Source organism: Panthera uncia (assembly GCF_023721935.1).
Source record: "Panthera uncia isolate 11264 chromosome B3 unlocalized genomic scaffold, Puncia_PCG_1.0 HiC_scaffold_1, whole genome shotgun sequence".
Classification (NCBI taxonomy): Eukaryota; Metazoa; Chordata; class Mammalia; order Carnivora; family Felidae; genus Panthera; species Panthera uncia.
In genome coordinates this window covers 72,283,486-72,305,306 of record NW_026057582.1, presented here as the reverse complement: position 1 = coordinate 72,305,306, position 21,821 = coordinate 72,283,486, and the positions used below count along the sequence as shown (strand labels likewise).

General features: G+C 49.7%; 1 protein-coding gene across 3 annotated transcripts in view; it reads right to left on the bottom strand.

Moving 5' to 3' along the window:
• The window catches only part of SLC7A7 (solute carrier family 7 member 7), a 33,703-nt gene extending 14,533 nt beyond the window's left edge, over nucleotides 1-19,170 (bottom strand). Inside the window, exons 1-2 of one of the 3 annotated variants that reach the window (XM_049611624.1) lie at nucleotides 17,265-19,170; nucleotides 12,965-13,508 (exon numbers count right to left, since the gene is read on the bottom strand). In XM_049611624.1, the coding sequence (XP_049467581.1) occupies nucleotides 12,965-13,463 (499 nt within the window). In that variant the 5' untranslated portion in view covers nucleotides 13,464-13,508; nucleotides 17,265-19,170. Of the gene's footprint in view, nucleotides 1-12,964; nucleotides 13,509-14,581; nucleotides 15,027-17,264 lie in introns of those variants that run through there. The other 2 variants (XM_049611623.1, XM_049611622.1) reach the window with 2 other exon arrangements.
• Between the last annotated feature and the right edge of the window lie 2,651 nt (nucleotides 19,171-21,821).

Below are 21,821 nucleotides of genomic sequence, written 5' to 3'. Positions count from 1 at the left end.
ACCTTAAATATCATGTTTTCAGGGCACCTGGGTGGCTCAGTGTGTTAAGCGTCCAACTCTTGATTTTGGCTCAAGTCATGATCTCACGGTTCGTGAGCTCAAGCCCTGAGTCTGCTTGGGATTCTCCCTCCCCACCTCTCTCTCTGCCTCTCAATATGCACACTCTCTCTCTTTCTCTGTCCAAACAAATAAGCTTAAATAAGTAAATTTTCTTCCTGGCTTCCTTGACGTATTGTTTCTTCCACCCTTCCTAGGTGCTGTAATAGGTCTCAGACAGCAGATGGTCCTCAGGTTCTTTTACCTTTCAGGCTACAGGACCATTTTGCTTACTCAGACATCATGGGTAAGAACAGCAGGCAAGACAACACACAGAGCATAAACCCTACGGATCACTGGATCAGAGTCTTCCTACTATGCCCCCTGGAACTCAGGCAGCGTTTTGGTCACTGCGGCTCTGCACCACTCTGAGGGAGCAAGCAGGCTGTCTGTACCAGGAGGCCCTCATATTAAACCACACTACCTGCTCTCTTCTCAAAGCCAGCTAGTCCTTATCGGTCCGATCCTTACTGGTTTGTTCAGCTAGGTACAGTTTGGGTCCTCAGAAACGGGACCCCAAGGTTAAGCGAGCATCAGAATCACCTGAGGCATGTTACCTAGGGTTTCAGAGCTCCAACCCAGAAGTTCTGGATGCAGGAAGTCTAAGACGGGGTTTCCCAGAGGAGTCATGATCTGCCTGCTTTGGGTGTGCTGCCTTAGGTAATCACTAGACGAAATAATCACCTACAGAACAGCCTTGATCAGAACAAGCCCAAACCCTTCCCTTAACTCGGTGCTCCTTTATCCTGGCTGCACATTGGCATCGCTTTACAAGCTTTAACAAAGTCAGCGCTCAGGCCCCACCTAGGCCAATGAAGTCAGAAACGCTGGGGTGGAGCCCAGGCACCAGCGTGTTTTTGAGGCTTCCCAGGCAATTCTAAGGGACAGTGACAACTGAGAACCTTTCCGTCCAAGGCCTCCATCAGTTCTCCTCAGCAGCAACTTTTCTACTTCCCCAGTTCTCGTTCTCCAAGCCAATTCCCATTCTTCTAACCAGTGGCTCAGATTTATTTGGTTGGGGAAACGAAGTGGGAGAGGAAGGGGCCATTAGCATTTTTCTAAAGCCCTAGGTGATTCCAATGTACAGCCAGGGTGGGGGCCCACTCTCCCCAGCTTCTTCCCAAGCCTACTTTAGCCTGTCCCCTCAGCCTCTCCTGAGTCAGAGAGAAAGAACACAAGAAAAAGAAGACCAAGGGTGAACCCCTGAAGAGCCTTGAGGATCCAACCAATACAGAGCTCTACCCTCTGCCTGCGGAGGAAGGTTGTGCTGAAGTTCATGTCGGCCCCACCCCAGAAAGAACCCAAGGCTCTGACTCCAGCCTATGCAGTGTGTGAATGTGGGACGTGAAGTGGAAGCTTCCTCACCTCCAACCTAAAGTGGCTCTTGAGAAAACTCCTCTGAGAAAGTACCTAGCTGCCAAGTAGAAAGTATGAAGGGCAGAAATCAGTTGCGGGCCCAGCATCTGCCTATTCCGCTTCATTAGCCACAAGTACGTGAAGTCAGTGGTCGAGTATCAGAAGAAGCTGCACAAGGACACACGGCCCAAGCTCTCAGACAAACACGCAGAGATCCAAAGTCCCCTACAGCCCACAAGCGGCTCCAGGAGACCCGGGGTGAGCTCTCTGCCCTCCCTCGTGCCTAGCCCACAGTGGGCCCAGCCCTCATCCAACCCTGAGAGCCAAAGGCACACAATGCCCTTCTCCGCCAAGCCAAATCTAGAGCCACATCTCCTGTTCGTGCATCCAGCTGCCGTTTATTGAAGCACCTACTATGTGCAAGTCACTAGGGTCAAGCATCGGGGACACACCTGATCCCCAAAGACCAGCGGTCTGTTCCCAGAGGGGCCTGAGTATGTGCTGCTGGCTGACTGGCACAGTGTGGGCAGACCTCCTGTGAAGACACAGGAAGTAAGAGCTCCTGTTCATGAAAGGCAAAAACAAAACAAAAACAAAAACAAAAAAAACTAGACCAAAGATCCTAGATCACAGGGCAGGCAAGCACAGACAGGACAAGGCAGGAGCAGAAGCGTCCGAAACGGCTAACAGTGGCCGAGGCAGGCTGGCTTTCAAGAAAGAACGGTCAGGTGAGGCTGCACTTGGGGACACCTCGCTCTGACTCTGCCAAGGGAAAAGTTCCCCTGTCTGGCAAAGAGGAAGAAGGGTCTCAGCTCTCCTTTCTTTAAAAATAAACTTTTTCAATGTTTATTTTATTTTTGAGAGAGAGAGACACACACACACAGCGTGAGCAGGGGAAGGGCAGAGAGAGAGGGAGACACAGAATCAGAAGCAGGATCCAGGCTCCGAGCTGTCAGCACAGAGCCTGATGCGGGGCTCGAACTCACGAACCGCGAGATCATGACCTGAGCCAAAGTCAGATGCTCAACCGACTGAGCCACCCAGGTGCCCCTCAGCTCTCCTTTCTGATCCCTGGAACACTAAAACCGCTTTTAAGTCATCCAAAGGTGGAATGGAAAGTAAAGTTTTTAGAAATTAATAAGATGCATATGACTGAATAGAATTTGCAGTAGGACACACCATTTTTGGCTAACAATTAAGTGTTAGGTCCCTTGCATTCTCATAGATATCATCTAACTTAATGTGACAGAGTAGGTGTATTATCTTTATCTTTTTTTAAGTTTTATTTATTTAAGGAATCTCTACACCGCAGATGGGAGTCGAACCCACGACCCCAAGATCAAGAGTCACATGCTCTTCTGATTGAACCAGCCAGGCACCCCAGTCTTTATCTCATAATTGAGAAAACTGAGGCCACTCAGGCAGTGTCCAGCTCCAAAACTTGTATGCACTGCAGCACGTCATGCTGTCCCTATTGTATGCAAGGATGTGGGACTGTGAGCGGGATGATCTCCCCCTGGGGTGATGGGGCTTCTGGCTGCAGAAAACTGGGGCAGTCCCCTAAGAACTCTGAGAAGCCAGAATAATCAGCTCTAGGAGGGGCCATCTGCACACTTCTCTGGTTAGGAAAAGTAACCATTTATAGTACCCTGGCGGGACAGCAAGGTTTTTTCAGAACTCCTAATTCATTTATTCCTTTATTCATTCATTCATTCATTCAGCCAGCCAGAGAGCAAGTATGTACTGAGCACTGACTGTGCTCCAGGCCTTGTACAGACCCAGTCCTCAGCCTTCACAGAAAAGTGAACATGGACAATTATAAGAACTGGGTGATGGGGTGCCTGGGTGGCTCAGTAGGTTAAGTGTCCGACTCGATTTCGGCTCAGGTCATGATCTCACAGTTCATGAGATTGAGCCCCACATTGGCTCCACACTGAGCATGGAGCCAGCTTGGGAATCTCTCTCTCCCTCTCTCTTCTCTGCCCCACCCCTTGCTCACACACTTTTGTGTGAGTTCTCTCTCCCTAAAAGTAAATAAACTTAAACAAAAAACAGAAAAACCCTGAGCCTGGGTGGCTCAGTTGGTTAAACGACTGACTTCAGCTCAGGTCATGATCTCACGGTCTGTGAGTTCAAGCCCCACGTCGGGCTCTGTGCTGACAGCTCACAGCCTGGAGCCTGCTTCGGATTCTGTGTCTCCCTCTCTCTCTGCCCCTCCCCTGCTCGCTCTCTATCCCTCAAAACTGAATGAACATTTTAAAAAAACTTTTTTTTAAAGAAAAGACAGTTTAAAAAAGAATAAAAACTGGGTGCTGTGAAAGTCACTGTGAGGCAACCCATCCAGTCTGGGGCAGCGAAGGGGGTGCAGGTGGGCACCAGGACCACGGTTACCTGGACTGAGCACAGGGAGGCTCATGCTGGGGTTGGGGGATGGGAGGACAAACTCCTGGCAGAGAGGAAAGCACGTGATTACCCAGACAATGAAATCAGCAATGAGTGAAGTCACCCACGCGTAGAAAAAACTTACTTAAGCAATAATCAGTAAATGATTTCAAGGTCTATTCGCAATAGTAGCCTATCTAGCATTGTAGTTCATCAGCAGTTCTAAAGGAAAACTATTATCTGTAGAGGGACAGTAAGCCACCATGACGGGAGCAGAAATTATTTGCTCTCCTGAAATGGTCACTGTTTGAACAGGATTAAAGTATGGTAAAAATATAGATCAAGCCTCTAGGAGATAGAGACTCCATTATACAGATGAGGAACCTGAGACTAATAATTTGACCTGATTCCATGCTCTTAACCACCACACATTCCTGCCTCCCAAAGGGATGAGTTCAAGGGAGAGAGATGCTGACTCGGGGCACCCAAGCACTCTACCCAACCATGGAGAAGACGTGACTGTCGGGTATGGATTCTTCATCCAAATTTTCCAGAAATATACCCCCAAACCAGCCTAAGGAGGACTGAAGTCTTCCCCATAAACCCCTCCCTCAACCTCGGTCCCTCCCTCTAAGAACCACACTTCTTGTCTACAGAATCAGTCTTCTGGAAAGTATATCTACATTCCCTTCCTTTCCCTTGACTAATATCCACTCTACCACTCCACTGAAGAGGGACAGTTTTCCTGACCTGTTATTTGTCAATTCCAAATGGCATTCCATTCCTTATCTTACTTAACAGTTCCTCAACAAAGGCTACTTTTGAGTGTAAACCCATCCCCCTTGAGTGTGCTGCCTCTGCTTTTCCCCACACTATCCACACTGCAATAGAATAGTTTATTGATGTGTCTCTATCATCAAGTCGGAGCCAAATGAGGACAGACTGAGTAACAGTCACTTCTGGATCCCTAGGCCTCGCCCAGAAGTAGGCATATAGTAGATACTCAGGTTTCACTGGATGAATAAACAATCTCTCTGAAATCTGACTCTACCCTCACTGCCCTGAAATTTCCCTCTCCAGAGTCACGGTGACTTCCTGTTGATATATCCAAGCAACCGCCCTCCTTATCTAGCTTGGCCTCTTAGCAGATTGGACACCGTTGGCCACCAACTCCTTCTCAAATTGCTCTCTTTTACTCACCATCTCCCATTTCCCTCTTATCTCTCTGGGCGCTTCTTCTCCTTGTTGTGGACTATTTATCCTTCAATGTTGGCATTCCTGAGATGCTAACCTCGCCCCTTTCCTCCTCTCTTGCTACATCCGGTCAAGATCATCTCATCTGCTACTGTGATTTCAATGACCACCTCTACACCAAGGATTCACAAAAGTATATCACCAGCCCAACCACCGTAATTTCATATACTTATGAATATACAACCATCTACTGGACGTCAGCAAACACAAATTCAACCTATCCAAAACTGACCTATCAATTTCTCTTAACCTACTGCTCCTTCAGTCTGACTCCCTGAAGGTAACTGGCATCACCATCCACCCAGTTGCCCGAGACAGAAACGTGGTCATCTTATCATCCTCAACCTCCACCCATATCCATCTAATCAGTGTCTAAGTCTTAACCAGTCTCCTCATCTCTCATCCCATGACTCTAATCCAAGCCACTATCCTCCCTCACTGGGATCATGGCAACAGCTTCCTAAGTGGTCTCCCTGTTTTTAGTTCTGCAAACTGAAGTCAGAGTAATCTTTCTAAAAATCACAAACTCTACAATTTAATCACAATACAAGTCACTCTCTGCTTTACTCTCAAAGAGGTTTTTTTTTATTACCATAGGAGAAAGCCCACCAAACTCCTTAATGTGGTTTGTGCAACAGATTGTATTTTCCAAAGATGTCTCAACAACATTTCCCAACACACATGCTTTTCATACAATGTGACTGTAACACTCTGCCCATCAAGAGATAGGGTCTGTGCCTCTTCTCTTATGAAGAGATATTCTTGGGGCACCTGGGTGGCTCAGTCGGTTGAGCGACCGACTTCAGCTCAGGTCATGATCTCACGGTTTGTGAGTTCGAGCCCCACGTCTGGCTCTGTGCTGACAGCTCGGAGCCTGGAACCTGCTTCGGATTCTGTGTCTCCCTCTCTCTCTGCCCCTCCCCGACTCATGCTCTGTCTCTCTTTGTCTCAGAAATAAATAAACATTTAAAAAAAAAAAAAAGAAGAAGAAGAGATACTCTTCTGTGAATGTTTCTACCTACAGAGTTCAGCAGGAAAGACACCCTGTGACCTCAGAGGCTAGGTCATAAAACGCACAGCTTCCACTCTGGTTGATGACATACTCCGTTCTGGAAGCCTTCAGCTGCCAGGTAGAGAGTTTGATTGCTCTGGGGCCACCATTATGTAAGGAGACTCAACATAGTCCATATGGAGGGACCACTTGAAAGACACATCTAACACAACACGAAAAGAAAAAGATGCCCAGCTAGCCCCCATCTTCTTCAGCATCCCCTCGTTCTAGCTCCTGCCACCATCTGACTACCACCACACGAGACCCTGAGCCAGCACTGCCCCAGTTACCCCTTCCAAAATCCCTGAGCTAAGAAACCATAAAAGAATAAAACAGCTGTGGGGCACCTGGCTGGCTCAGTCAGAACATGCAACTCTTAATCTCGGGGTCATGAGTTCAAGCCCCACATTGGGTGTAGAGATTACTTTAAAATAAATAAATAGGGGCACCTGGGTGGTTCAGTCAGTTAAGCGTCAGACTCTTGGTTTCAGCTCAGGTCATGATCTCACAGTTTGTGGGTTTGAGCCCTGCATCGGGCTCCATGCTGACAGCACAGAGCCTGCTTGGGATTCTCTCTCCCTCTCTCTCTGACCTTCCCCAGCTGTTTCTCTCTCAAAATAAATAAATAAACCTAAATAAATAAACAAACAAGCATAAATAAACATAAATAAATAAATAAAATGACTATTATTCTATGTCACTAGATGATTTATTATAGAACAATAATAACTACAACTAATAAAGCCCTGAACAAACTATCTTACCATTTCCACCCACCTCTGCAGGCCAGCTGTCAACATTTCCTACCTTAACCTCAGTATTGCAGCCCACCCTGACGTCCTTTACTAGAAGGAGTCTCTAAAACGTCCTTCTTTCTTGTCTTCGGAGTTTTCATACCTCTTGTTCTTGCTGCCTGAGATGCAACTCCGCCCTCTTTTGGTTAATTCCTCATTCAGGTGTCAGCTTAAACTTCCTTACAGAGTTTCTACTCTCCTAGGCTAGCCTAGGTCTGCTCCCATGGCTCCCTGTGCCTAAGAAATCACAACACTCATTATAATCCATTGTAACCTTGCGTTGGAGTGCCCACCCTGACAGCCCCCAGCATGCTCACGCACACGTATGCGTGCACACACATGCAGTGAGAGCTCCAGGAAGACAATGATCAGTGCTGGGAAAATAAACATTCAACAAGTATTTACGAAGCACTTGCCTATCTCCAGCCCCATCTCTTTACTGAGCTCCAAATGGGCACATCCACCTCCTATCCTACAAATTTCAAATTCAACATGATTCCATCCTCCCCATCCCTGTAAACGATGCCACCACCTACCAACTGCCCAAACCAGAAACCTCAGCTTTTCATTCAAGAAATAGTTATCAAGCTCCTCTCTTGGTTTCTTTGCTGGGGATACAGTGGATCCTAAGACAGGCTTAGCCCCTGGGATACAACATTTACAAGCTGGTGGGTGTTTTCCTCATCACCTACCTCTCTCTCTTACACCAGACATCCCAATAAGTATTACTGGTTATACTGATTATACCTTCTAAATTGCTCTCCTATCTAACCTTTCCTGGAGACATCATCTCCTAAGTAAGCCACAGCCCCGCTGCCACTGCCCTCATTTGGGCTTTTGTCATTTCCTGCCTGGATTGCCACAAGAGCTTCCTAACTTGTGGAATAAAATCTTAACTCCCTAGAACATGAGCGTCGTGTTCTAGCCGCTTGCCTCCTTTTGTCCCCTCACATCCCACAATCACCCCCGTGCACCCACACTCCATTCTTTTTCTCACCTTTGTGCTTTACATTGCCTTTCCCTGTGCCTAAAATATCCTTGCCCCTTCTTCATTCAACATATTTATTGAGTACCTAGCAGATGCCAGGCACTGTTCTAGGCGCTGGATATTCAGCCGTGAGCAAAACAAAGTGCTTACTTTCGTGGTGTTTACACTCTAGAGGGAAAGATAGACAACAGACAAGTAAACGATTAATGTCAGGTGGTGACAGGTGCTATCAAGAAAAACAAAACAGGATGGGAAACTGAGAGTGACCATTAGAGACAGGAGAAGTCTCTGGTGAAGTAACGTCTGTACAAAGACCCGAGTGGACTGAGGGGATGAGCTCTGAGGACATCTGAGGAAAGAGCCTTCTCAGCAGAAGGAACGATAAAGTACAAAACTCCCGAAGCAGGAACAGGCCAGGCAAACTGGAAGAAAAGCAAGAAAGCCGGTGTAGCTCCACAGAGAGAGTGAGGGGGAGAGAGGTCTGAGAGAAGTCAGATGGAGCACGCCTTGTAGGTCACGGCCAGTGGGCGCTTCAGCCACCCCTTGACACCATTTCATCCTTCAGCGTTGAGTACAGACATCTCCTGAGTAGGGCCCACCCCACCCGCTCCCAGCACTTACCCATATGAAGTGTGTAATTGACTACTTCCTGTCTCCTCCACCACACCGTGAGTTTCCTGCTCTACCTTTCAGCTCCGTATTTTATAAAACCCATCACGTTCAGTAAATTTGTCTCCAGTAGTCAAAACTTTCTCCCTTGGCTCTGATTCCATGCCCTGAGAGCAATCCCTGATTCCTCGATGGGTTTCCTAGGGACTATGGCATTAGGAAGCCTTGACAGTGAACACACACCTTCTGGTCATTAGAAATTATGCTAATGATGTATGTCCATCATTGTACATTCCTAGGCTGCCATCATCATTTACACATCAGTCTCTGTTTTAAGTATGAGTCAATTGATGGGACAGTGACCGACTCTGGGTCATGATGACCCAAGGAGGGCGCTGCTCATGAAAGGCCACATAAGCAGCCTAGCAGAAGCTCCAGATGCCCCTCTACTCATCCCTCAGCTCACCTTCCCTATTTCAGATGGAAGCCCCATCACCGGCCCCCTGTCCAAGCTTGAATTCTTAGCATCACCTCTGAGAACTGCCCCCCACCACCACACACACTCATCCAGAAGTCCTAGAAACCATGCCTTATTACTACTTTTCTATCCACCCCCTCATCTCTGGTCCAAAGGCCTTGCTCACCAGCCTTCAAGTGGACTCAGGTGTCCACTCCCTAAACCGATGTGCCTACCTTCTGATTCTCACACTTACCAAAAACACTCCACCTGGCCACCAGTGTTCTTCTTCCAGGCAAATCTAATTTCACTTCCCCACTTACAATCAACAACTTCCCACTTTCCAGATAAAGTCTACCCTGTGTAGACAATGTATAAACCAGTCTTGGAGCTGGCCTTGGGCTACGTTTCCAGTCTCTGCCTTCTCACCCTCTCCCACCCTGCATTCCAGCCATACCAACCACCTGGAATTCTCTGAACATTCCATGCCTGTCTGCACCTCCACACCTTGTCACACTGCAGTTCCCTCAGTGAAAGTGTCCTAGGAGACAGCTCCGTATCTTTCCAAAATTCAGTTCAGACATCATGGTCTCTGTGACATCCTCCTATAAGCCCTCTTCCCCAAATGAAGAAAATTGTCCTGCTTTCTCCTACAGTGTCTCTATCACCACATTTCCTACATTGCATGACAATTATTGGTTAACCTATCTATCTCTCTCCTTGACTAGGAGTTCTTGGATGGCAAAGTCCAGACTTTATTCTTCTTTGCTTCCCAGCATTCATTGGAATATCTAGCGCAGAGAATGCTCTAAATGTTCCGTGAATGAATGAAAGTTCTGTATTAAATCCCTATTCTCGCTAAGTTCAAAGATTCAGCCTCAGTCCTCACGTTGAGCATACATTGTTGGCATATATTTGACAACTCTGGGGGAGTGACAAGGGCACCAGACCTGTGCCTGAGGGAGGGCTCAGTAGTGGCAGGACATTGGGCAAGTGCAGGGATGGTTTACTTCCAGGCCACTCTGCGGATGAAGTGAGGCTGTGAAAACCATAAATCATGACTCAACTGTAACATATTAATGATTATTGTGTTTAAAATTTCTTTCTTGGCTGCTTCTAGGCCTTTTGCTCTACCTTTCTCCTGAACGGCTATGGCTAGATAAACAAGATATTACTGCATAGGTAGTATATGGACAGAATGTTCATGTATTGGGTGCTCGTTAGACAATGGTTGAAGGAAGAAACTCATGAATCATATGTCCCTAAATTCTTAATTACAATCTTGGTTGCCCTTTTGAACCTTCTTCCAGATCTCTAGGTCCCTCTGAAGTAATTAAAGACAGAACAAAGTCCTGGAAGCAGCCAAAAGAGAATAATTTCAAACATAATAATCACCAATACATTACACCTGAGTCATGATTTATGGTTTCCACCAAATCTCACTTCGTCCACACAGTAGCCCAGAAGTAAAACAGTTACTGCACCCTGCCTAGGGTCACGCAGGCTCAAACACAGATCTGGTGTATCTGTCACTCCATCAGAATTATGTTATATATATGCCATAAAGCCATGCACAAAACTGTATCTTTTTATTAACTGGGGAGCTCTGCGGACAAATCATAACTGTGGCTACTCTGCCCATATCCTTACAAGGGTGTACCTGCATGTGTATGTGCACCCAACTGTAGGGTCTGAAGACATCTCTGTCCCCAATTAGACACAGCAAATTAAAAAGGGGTGACTGACGCCTGGGTGGCTCAGTCAGTTGAGCGTCCAACTTCAGCTCGGGTCATGATCTCAAGGTTCATGGGTTCGGGCCCCACGTCAGGTTCTGTGCTGACAGCTCAGAGCCTGCAGCCTGTTTCAGAATCTGTGTCTCCCTCTCTCTCTGCCCTTCCCTTACTCACGCTCTCTGTCTCAAAAATAAATAAACATTTTTTAAAAAGGGGTGGCTGATGGAGGTAGGCACAATGCCAGAGTCAAGGAACAACAGCTGTCAGACATGACACAGATGGAACTCATAAAGAATGAAACTGCTGAACTGAAGTCAGGCCAGCACCCTGGAAGCTCCTGAAGAAGTCAACACTCGTCCCCGCCCCAGCGGCCTGAGGCCTCATAGTCATGTAAGAATAGAGATGTGTAATGGTGACTCTGAGTCACCAAAAGAAATGTCAAGTTATGAAGGCAGGCAGACATATCACTGGTTTTAAAGAGATTTCAACAGAGATGGTTAAAATTATTGGATTCTAGGACTTCAAACGATGCAGCCATCTTGGAAATTTTGCTTGGAATAATCCCTACACCACACAAGATACATAACAGTATGCCCACACTGGAGAGCGCCTCAAGACTGACAGATCCTAAAATTAGTTTCCCCAGTAAGTCAACTGTAAATGACGCAAGAGACATTACAGATCACATCTGAGACCTCAAGGGAAAGCCTCCTTCTTGTAACAAGAGACAGTGCCCTCCTCCCCTCCCTGATTGTTGCCATGCCTGACAAACATCCCCATACACGAAGAGGAGTCCAAGCCACAAGCACGGACGCACAAAGCACAAGGGGACCCCATGGAGACACCCAGGACTCCGCACAACAGTCAAAGGGGGCAGGCTGGAGAGGAAGCTGAGGAATAAGATGGGGCAGTGGAGAAACCTCGAGAAAAGAGGACACAAAGCCAACTGGAGAGGATTGATCCAGGGAGCAACTACACCTGGTGCAAAATGCCCACACTCCGCAGCCACCGCTGCTGGGGGAGGTGCCCCTTAAAATGACAGAATTTCCAAGCTTCTCCACATTTGGGGTGTGGGAAGGGTCTCCAAGGTTTCAGGCAAGGAGGCCATTTTTCCAGAACAGAGGCCCCTGGGGGATGGGGCTATAGACGATCAGCTTCTCAGGACCTCCAAAGTGGCTTTGCTGAATGTATAGGTTTAAATACATTACTTATGAGACAGAGCAAAAGTCAGGGTAGATTGAAATGACGGTTTTAAGAATCTGGCCCACAGAAAAACTCGTATAAACAATAAAATATTCATTGGCGCATTACCTGTGTGCCTAACAAATTAGAACCCGCTTAAATGGCCACTAAGAGGACTGATTTGTTAAATAAACAATACATCCTTCACATTAACATGGAATAACATAAATAATTTTTTTTTTAAATAGATCTCTAAGTAGAAAATGTCACTGGTAAATTCTGGGAATAAAGCACAAACCGGAATTATATGTGTACCATGATCCCATATTTTAAAAACAAAACAACTACCTCTCCCAAAATAAATAAACTTTACAAAAAATAAAAACAGAAGAAAACTACATTTTTTTAACGACACTTCTTAAAGGAACAAGAAAAAGTCAGGAAGGGCATACGAACTGCTAGTGGGGCTACCGTGGGAAAGTGGGGAAGAGGTGAAGCGTTCTCTTTATTGTTGCTTGTTTTTACACGTTGCTACCATTTGAATTTTCACACGAAGCCCACACTAACTTAAAGACAACAAGAGGGGGTGACTGGCTGGCTCAGTCGGCAGAGCATACGACTCTTTTTTTTTTTTCTAACGTTTACTCATTTTTGAGAGATGGAGAGAGACAGAGCATGGCGAGGGAGGGGCAGAGAGAGAGGGAGACACAGAATCCGAAGCAGGCTCCAGGCTCTGAGCTGTCACCACAGAACCGGACGGGGCTCGAGCCCCCAGGCCCCGAGATCCTGACCTGAGCCCAAGCACTTAACTGACTGAGTCACCCACTTGCCCCAAAGCATACAACTCTTGATCTAGGAGTTGTAAATTCAAGCCCCACGTTGGGTGTAGAGATTACTTAAAAATAGAATCTTTTTTTTTTTTTTTTTTTAATAATAAAATGAAAACAAGAGTGTTTGTCGGAGGCATTCGCTTCCAGCTCCTTTCTCACTGGCTTACTGGACTCACATCCCAGCCTCTGCCCTGGCGCTCCAGCCCACACCTCCTGCCCTGGCCCCACTTACAGATACAGGCAGCAGCCAGCAGGCGCCCAGCCGCATAGGGGGCAAAGCAGCTCGGGAAGATGGGCTGCACCATGTAGTTGGCAAAGGTGATGGCAATAATGGCCTGGCTGGTGGGCTCGATGATGAGGAGTGAGGTCCACAGTCGGATGAAGGCAAGGAATCCCCCGAAGGCCTCGAGGATGTAGGCATAGCTGGCTCCAGATTTCTTAATGGTGGTGCCCAATTCCGCATAACAAAGGGCTCCAAAGACGGAGAAGAGGCCCCCAACAGCCCAGATGACCAGGGAGAGGCCAAAAGAGGCACTGTACATGAGCACGCCCTTGGGGGAAACAAAGATGCCCGAGCCGATCATGTTCCCCACAATCAGGCACACGCCATTAAGCAGCGAGATCTCCTTCTTCAGCTTTACCTGCTCAGACCCTGAGCTGGCTTCATCGCCCAAAGGGGAGGCGTCCCCCTCTTGCTGGGAGGCCACTTCATATTTAATGCCGTCAGCCATGGTGGAAGGAGAAGAAAGCCGTCACCAGCTTCTTGGCATCGCCCTCTAAGGAAGAAAGATGAAGATATAACTCAGGTGGCTGGCAATTACCTAAAACTCTTGCCTATGGTGGTCAACAGGGACAACATCCGGCCCACCATCTCAGAGAGCTCACTCTGGCCTCCCATCTCCCATTAACCTCTTCTTCTCCAGCTGGCTCCTTGAAACAACCCCAGGTGGAATTTTTAAGAGAAGGCACTCATTCTCTAGAGAGAAAGCAGCATTTCTCCTCATTAGGAGAGTGCTGCCCCCCAGATTTCCAAAATAGAAAATTAAATCCTGGTTCTATCGGACTCTGCTGGGATACAAGGCAATTTGGCAGTCCCCAGGTATAACCATCCTGATTTGAGCCTGTGTTTTTTTCAGCCTTGCCCCAAAAAAGCCTGTCTCCCTTCCAATTCCAGTCTCACTGTTACCTGTGCTGAGCTGCAACATTAGGAACCAACCTTGCAAGCAGCCTCTCTGTGGGTTCCCCTCACAAACTTCTCTCCTCCCCAAGGACACGGACTCTGGCGAACCTAAGGGCTTCATGGACCTCTTGCCGGAAACCTACAACCATCCCCTTGCTCAGGGAGCATCTCTTAACCACCCTGAGGTGAGGTCTGCAGCCCTAGCAGAGCCCAAGCAGCCCCACTCCTCTCTGAAAGAAGGCAGATTATTCTCCTCTTTTCCTTCCCGGACATCTCTCTCTCGCAGCCCCTAGTGTTCCAGCCTCCTGCTGTCCAATCCCCCACGTCAGCATAGGTGCATCACCCAAAAAGGTATGAATGGGAAAAGGGTGATCCAACCTAGGGATGATGGGAGGCAGCTGATGATGGCTCCCCCGCCGAGGAATTGCAGCTGGAGAGCTGAGACCCAAAGACCCAAAGCTGAGGCAAGTAGCTAAAGCGGTAGCAGGTGCCCGAGAGCACTGCAGAGTGGGAGAAGGCGGAGAGGAAGAGAGGAGAGGCTGGCGGACCAAGTGGAGAGGTGCTAGGGCCTGGGGCACTGGGGAGAGGAAGTGATCGGACAGTGCAAAGCAGCACAGGGGGTGGGCGAGGGGAGGGGGTTGCTGAGGGGAGGGCGGGAAGCACACTCACTCCCTGAACCTGGGTTCCAGCAGATTCCCGCTGTGGCAGTCCTGGGGAGCCACAGCCTCCAGGCACTATGGCCTGACCACTCCTCCTTTTCAGCCAGCAGTCAGAGGAAAGGCCAGGCAAATGCTTATGGATTTAAATCAAATGGAGAGGTCAAGACGGGAGGAGGGAGTGAGGGAGGGGGAGAGGAGTGTTAAGCAACTGTCTGGGTCTAAGGTTCACTGGCCTTTCACATCTGCAAAAGGGGCAGCCTGGAGTTCTTGGCTCAGCACTTTCTGTGATAAGAAGGCGCTCTCTCAGGAATCTCCTTTGTCAGCGCTGCTCCAGGACTGAGGGCCCATAAGAAATGACAGTCCACTGGGTGCAGTTTCTTTAGCCCGAGGGAAGTTGGCCCTGAGGAAATTAGCTGAGGACGGGGCGGTGGCCTGAGAAGGAATGCACAAGCCTCTGTCCTCCAGGCCCCACCCTAGCCCCACTCCCCCCTCGCCCCAAACAAGAAAGGCAAGGCGGGGAGATTGCACAGGGTGCCACAAAGGCTTGTTGCCCGTGCTGACATTAGAGGAAGTGTAAGTACAGTCCCCATGCCTCGTGACGGGCCTCCTAAGAGAAGAACTCTGCACACTTCCCCTCAGAGCAAAGGATGGCTGCCCCCAAATTTGAGCCACAACCCCAAAGCTGAGCCTCAATCTACTTCCAAGGCAACAAGGTCAAGAAATGAGGCTCTGGGGTGCATTCGGTTAAGCGTCTGACTCTTGATTTCAGCTCAGGTCATGATCTCATGTTGGTGGGTTCGAGCCCTGCATCTGGCTCTATGCTGACAGCAGGGCAGAGCCTGCTTTGGATTCTCTCTTTCTGCCGCTCCCCTGCTTGCTCATTCTCTCTCTCTCTCTCTCTCTCTCTCTCTCTGTGTGTGTGTGTCTCTCTCTCTCCAAATAAGTAAACTTTAAAAAAATTAAAAAGAAAATGAGACTCAAACCTCTGGCTGCATCCCCTCCCCATTCATCCTTAAAAAAATAATAATAATTCCTATAAACACCTTCCCCACATACAAGTTTAGTCCAATTTCCTAAAAATATGGGGAACTGAGATTTCATTGAGCTATCTTGCATAGACAGGCCCAGAGCAAAGAAGTTGAGCATTGTTTTGGGAAATCACATATTCTAGCTTCATAGTCCATCTACTTCGGTCTGGTATTCTGGTTCTCTTTTTACCAACAGAAATACATCCTATCCATCCTGAAATCTGCCGGTCCCTTCCCACACCCTTTCTAACCCTCTTTGGTTAACCTAAGAAGGAAGATCTAAAAATCCCCAGGGTGTGGGGGAGGGTGGCTTATCTCTACCCTACATCTTTGCATTCTGGTGAGCTCACCCTTCCCAGAGATCAAGCTTCTCCTAAGCCATCCTCACAAATACCTAAAATCCCTCCAGAGGAGAGAGTCCTTTTCTTCCAGCAGCCCCCTCAACACTCATGTTAATGATAGCTATCATCTATGGAACACTTATCAGGTGCCAGACATACTGCTAAGCACCCTAATGCTTGATCTCATCCAAGCTTGCCTGCAGCCCCAAGAGGCACTAAGTCACATGTCGGGGTGCCAAACTGGTGAAGGAGGCAGGTGGGCTCGCCAGCAGAGCCCATGCTCTGTGCTATCTCCCCTACCTCCCACCAGTTCCAACCGGCCTTCCCCTCAGACAGGAAAACGCTTCCGATGGCTCCCTAATGAATTACCTGGGGGAGGGTGTGATTAGATTAAACGGAAAGCCTCTGCCATCCTTCAGCCTGATGCCTAGGCTACCTCCTTCCCAGCCTGCTCCTCCCCTTTCTCACCCCTTTTCAGGGATGAGGGGCGACTACAAGTCTTCTTGGCGGCGATGCTATTGCTAGGATGGCCACTGCCTGGCAAATAAAAACACATCATGCCGCCTGCCCTTTTAAGACCAAATTTCCTGGCACCAAGGGGTGGGCATATGTCCTAATGGAACATAAAGGAAAGGGATGAAGGAGAGATGAGGAAGGTGGGACAAAGGAAGGGGAAACTGTGGCGGAAAGTAGCGAAGCAGTGTGCAGGGTTTAGTCCCGGGCTGGGGGTATGTGAAAAGCGAAGTCCTTTATCTTGGAATCTTGAGACAGATACCCAGAGGAGGGGGGTGAAACCCACACTCCAGCAGGACAGCACACCCTAGCGGTCTCACTAGGAAGTGCCGCCAGTGGAATCTTCCCTATCTTACTCCTTAGTCTGTGCAAACTGGACAGGGGAGAATGCCCTTCAGAGAAAAGATGCCCCCTCTTAACCACTGCTTAGCATCGCAGCCGTGGGCAGGAAGGCACCGTCTTTGGCAGCTCACATTCCTCCCTGAGAGCCTGGCTCTCGGGTAATGCTTCCACCGTTCAGGCAGCCTGGGACCAGCAGGACCTCTCCCAAAGGGCTCTCCCACGCCAGGCTTTACAGGAGAAACTTTAGAGTCTGGCACCCCAGGAAATACCTGCCTTCCTGATACACAGCACCCTGTCTTCTTCCTGCCTGAGGTGCATTCATCCCTGAGTACCCAGTGGAGGTTACAGGACAACACTCATAGCCTATGGGTGAAGATTCAGATTCAGGGTTTCAGAGAAAGTGGGCACAGGGCCCACAGCATGCCATGCCTAGCACAGCAGCCAGTGGAGTCCTGGACCCAAACCCTACCTGTGAATGACAAAGCCAAAGCATACTTCTTCCAGGAACGAGAACACAGTTCAGGGTCTTGGCTGCTCTGTCAAGCTCAAGAGCTAAATGAAGAAGACACTTTCTCCCCTAGAGACCCCATGTCCTGCCTTCCTAGCTCCAACTGGTCTGTGCTTTCCCCTCTAACAACAGAAAGAGAAAACACATACACTGTGGTGCAGCCAGATTCCCCCATCACCCCAAGCTGGAAGCTCAGCTCCTCCCTCCCCAGTGCTCCATTTGTTTTTCTATATTCCAGTGAGGCTACCATAGTCCCTTTAAAAAAAAAAAAAAAAAAAGTGAAACAAGAAAGAAATTGTTTACTCCTGCGCCCAGGGCTCCCATTAGCGTAGGGCTGAAGTCTCTGGGCAGAAAGAGGGCTCTGCCTAGAGAGGGCCGGGGCCAGGGCCAGGGCCGGGAGACAACGGACTCTTGGGTCTCCGGTTGGCCAATTTGCAGGACGCTCACTCCATCCTCCTCCGGCACTTCCCCTCTGGCCCATAGTCCCTCCTCTCCCACCTCTTACCTGTCCCGTGACCTTTGGGCAGGTGCGAGGAGGAGGGGCTACCCGCAAGCAGGGGGTAGGGGCGGGGGAGGGGAAGGTGCTAGGAAGGGAAGCCAGCTAAGGCTGGAGCTGCAGCAGCTGCTGACTCCGAGGAGCTGAAAAGGCAGAGGGTGACGGGGACCGAAATGGAAAACAGGAAAACACATGTGTGACTCTGGCCGGCAGCGGGGAGGGGCCAGGGGACGGGCTGGAGCTGGGACTGCCCGGTCAGACCCAGAGGACTTCGACGCCTGCTGGCCTCTAGGCACCTTCTCTACTCAATCTCAGCTCCTCCTCTTCCCCACCTCAGCCCCTGAACTTCCTCGTTGCCCTATGTTTACTGAGCACTTAAGTTCTCCCAGTGACTGGCAGTCCCCTCCTGGTGCCCTTAACCATTCCCCTGTTCCTGATTCCATGTCCTAGTCATCTCCCGCTCATATATGATCTATCCTTAGTCCTGCAGAGGGCATAGGAACCGTCATTAGGACACCAGAACTCAGCTCCTATGTAAGGCAAGACACGCCAAGCAAGACTACTTGTGGGGGTACGGCCAAATGCCCGACCGCAAACGCACCCACTCACAGTTCAGGTCCCCAGTTGGTTCAAGGGGTGCACGTGTTGCCGGGTAAGAGCCAGCCCTGGCACCCTGAGCAAGCCAGTGAGTTGGCACCCCTTCAGACCCGGCTCATTTAAATATCTGTTGAATGTTTTACTTAGCAGGGGTGGAGGAATACCAATTTTGTTGGGATAAAAACGGTAAACCTCATTCTTTCCATTCAGAATTAGAGCTTATTATATGAATTCATCACATGCAACTCTCTGAAGCAGTTTCTCGGTGGGCATATTAAACCATTTAAACTGTAGACAATAGCATAACGCTCTCTCAGGGAAGGGCACTTCACACTGGAGGGCGCATTTGCAGAATTCCAGCTGTGACTGCTGCCTTTAGACCACGCTGGCTGGCAGGTCTCGGGGGCCACACCCTGCAACTTCTGCCTGTACCTGCACGTTGCAAAATTATTCTGGAGACAAACAGTCCAGGTAAGCAGTCGTCAAGGATTCTGTCAGTGTATGGGAGCCAATTTACGGTTCACCAAGAGACCCAGACAGAAATCAGAGTTCATTGGCACCAAATGTCGGAATTACCCCAAGGATAATTTAGTGCCCTTTTCTACCCAGGCCGCTGCCCAGCTGGCCTGCCCCTTAATTCCAGTCTGGGGTCAGGCCCAAGTTGCAAATGAGGGAAGTCCTAGGAAGACAGCCCTAGCGCTGCCCCTGTTGGCACTGGCCCGTGCACTGTCACTCCACTCAAGCCACAGCGGCCTCCTTGCTGTTGCCACACAACAGACATGCTCCCTTCTCCGAGCTTTCGAAATTGCTGTTCCCTCTGCCTGCAACATTCAGCCCTCCCCCCCCACCCCCACCCCGTGATATCCGTCATCCCTTCGCTCACTCCATTCAGGTCTATGCTTAAACACCATACTACCACAGGCCTTCCCTGAGGAGTCTGTGATGGAGCAAGTTCCTCCCTCTGTCGGTCTTCACCCCTTCACCATGCTGGACTTTCTTCAAGGGCACGACCACCCCCAGAGTTCGTCTGTTTGTGGGCGTCTCCCTCACTAAAAGAAAGCACCACCGGGGCGTTCTTCACCCTGTATCCCCAGGGCAGAGCACATGTCGAGAATAATTGCTGGAAGAATACAGGAATGAATAAACAATGCTGTTCCTCCTAGACTGATTTCCCAGCAGCCTCGGCTCTGGGAACGTCCTTGAACTTGCCCTTCTGACCCACTTATATGCGTCTGTTGCTCTGGCTCCTAAACCAAGCAAGTCGTATCTGGAAGTATTTATTCCTTTTGACAGTAATGGGTTGAAGGAGTGGGAGGGTATCATTTTGTTTTACTGGGAGGCCTAGAATGGTTCGGACTGAACTTGTTTCATTAATGGGAAAACAAAAGGCCCCGCATCTAACGCGCTTCCCCGGATCCGAGAAGCTCTTGGCCGCTTGGTCCCACGTCCAGGCTCAGGTGACCGGTCTGCGCGCTGCGAGAGCAAGATGCGACGGCCGCTCAGCGACGACTAGGCAGAGGGAGGCGAGGCTCAGGTTCAGGAGAACGCAGGCGAGTTCAAGAGTGGAACCGCAAACCCCGTAGGGGACGCCCTCCCGCAGTTCTCCCCTCCCCCATGACCCTGGCCCCACACTCCTCCGCCCCCGCCCAGCCAGCAGGCCGACCTCACCTTTGCCCCTTTCTCCCACACTCCCCAACCCCCAGCCCCGCCTCGCCTTCCCCTGCCGGCTCCCTTTAGTACCCTCTTTCCCTTGGCCCCTGGGTGTTCCGTATCCGCAGCCCCGAGACCTCGCCTTCCCAAACCCCGACCCAGCCGCCGCCCACCCTCAATGCTCCTCTTAAACGCTTGGTCGCCCCCGATGTCCAGGTCTGGATACGGATGCCAAACCGGGGTCTGCCTTGAGGGACCAGCAACCCACCCCACCCGGCGTCCCCTTCCCTTCCTTCCCCCTGGCCAAGCAGCCCCCGCCCCTCCCCGGGCTTCAGGAAGCGCTGGAGGAGGGGAGCGTCGTGGGTGGAGGGAAGGGCGCCAGGGTCCGAGAGCCGAGGTGGCCTGCAACCCGCTCCCCTGCCCTCTCTTCGCTCAGGCACAGCTGCGCTACCCCGGGACAGGGAAGTGTCTGCGGATACCCTTAGGCGCGTCCTCCGCCCCAGGACGCTCAGCTTCCTCTTCCCTCCCTCCCAATCCCGCTCGCCCTGGCTGCCCGACGGGGGTCGGGCCAGAGCCCCAAACCCTGGCAACCCCGCCTCCAGCCCCGAGATGCAAAGCTGAAACTCCGGAGGGACTCTGGACTGCAAAATCCCGTGGGGGAGGAGGAAGGGAGCGGCGCCCGCCGGGAGCCAGGGGAGGGGTCTCTCGGATGGGCGTCTCAACTCCCCGCCCCCTCGGGGAAGCTGTTGCATCAGCTTCGAGATCCCCAGTTAAAGAAAGTGGTCTCCACCAGAAGGGGAAGGTGTCGGGCAGTAGAGCTGCCGCCAGGAGGCAGCACTTAACCAAAAATATCCCGTTCTCGGGTGTCGGAGAGGCTGGAGTGCCCAAAGCATCTTTCATCTGAAGTCTTAATGGCCCCACCCATTTGTTGTGGGGTGGACCCAACAACAAAGGGTGTTGCTGAGCTGATTCAAGGAAAGGGATCTGGAAACGCCTAAAAGATGACTTGTAAATAATACGATTGTTTGTACACCTTTTGGACAGTCCAACTGTGGCATTTTTAAAGCCAGCATTGCCACTCTGCAGAAATTCACCAAGAGCTACCCACCTTCAAGACCAGTCTGGTGTGGGGCGCCTGGGTGGTTCAATCAGTTAAGCGTCAGACTTCGGCTCCGGTCATGGCCTCACAGTTTGTGACTTCGAGCCCTGCATCAGGCTCTGTGACTTCTTTTTAAAAGACCACTCTGGTGAAATGACACACAGCTGAGAGATTTCCCAGCTGCAAGAAAAAAGAGTGTAGCCCAAGGTCATAATTTACCCATCTTGAACCTGGATGATTTAACACAGAATTTAGCCCGAATTGATTTAGCAGCCATGGGGAAAGAAAAGGAATGTGTTACAATAAATTGTGTGTTAAGGAAATAATATGCAAAGCAATATATTGTGTAAGGGTGGCCTTTAGTTGCCACATTTCTTGCATGGGTTGACAGTGATCATTGTTGAGTGGTCCTAAGGAGGAAGATAATGAAGGAAGGTAAAATAAGATACTTCCCAAATAGTTTGCTCTTCAAACTTCAGTTTGGTCATAAGCGTGTAAAAAGGAGAACGAGTTACTAAATGAAATGGAATTGGTCACCCTGAGTCAGTTTCACTGATTTTCTCCAACATCATCATTATTCATCTCAATGATTTAAGAAGCACCTAGCTTCCCAGGGGCACCTGGCTGGCTTAGTCAGTGACTCTTGATCTCGGGGTCCTGAGTTTGAGTCCCATGT